Consider the following 304-nt stretch of genomic DNA (forward strand, 5'->3'; position numbering starts at 1 on the left):
AACTCACGCAATCTGTGGATAATACTGCTTCTCGAACGCATTGCCGCCTCCGATTCCGAACACGAGTAAGGCGACTGCGGCGACGGCTAACACTCCAAAGCCCACATTGAGCAGAACGGTATCGAGGTCGAAGTCCACCGGGAAGAGAAGGGCGCTGAAGTCGAGTGTTTCCTTCTCCTCGTCAGCAGCGGAGGCCAGAGAGGCGACGGAGGCCAGGGCGAGCACCAGCAGCAGCATACCTGGAGGGCGTCAGGGATTTCGAACGTGTTGAGGTGATCGGGTACAATTGGTTTTAGTTGATGGT

The 304-nt window shown here is 56.6% G+C and overlaps 1 protein-coding gene across 1 annotated transcript in view; it reads right to left on the reverse strand.

Moving 5' to 3' along the window:
• LOC119593321 overlaps nucleotides 1-304 on the reverse strand; it is a 6078-nt gene that overhangs the window by 1509 nt on the left and 4265 nt on the right. Inside the window, exon 2 of the mRNA XM_037942249.1 lies at nucleotides 8-239. Coding sequence (XP_037798177.1) covers nucleotides 8-239 — 232 coding nt within the window. The remainder of the gene's footprint in view (nucleotides 1-7; nucleotides 240-304) is intronic.

This window comes from Penaeus monodon, chromosome 32, assembly GCF_015228065.2.
Source record: "Penaeus monodon isolate SGIC_2016 chromosome 32, NSTDA_Pmon_1, whole genome shotgun sequence".
NCBI lineage: Eukaryota > Metazoa > Arthropoda > Malacostraca > Decapoda > Penaeidae > Penaeus > Penaeus monodon.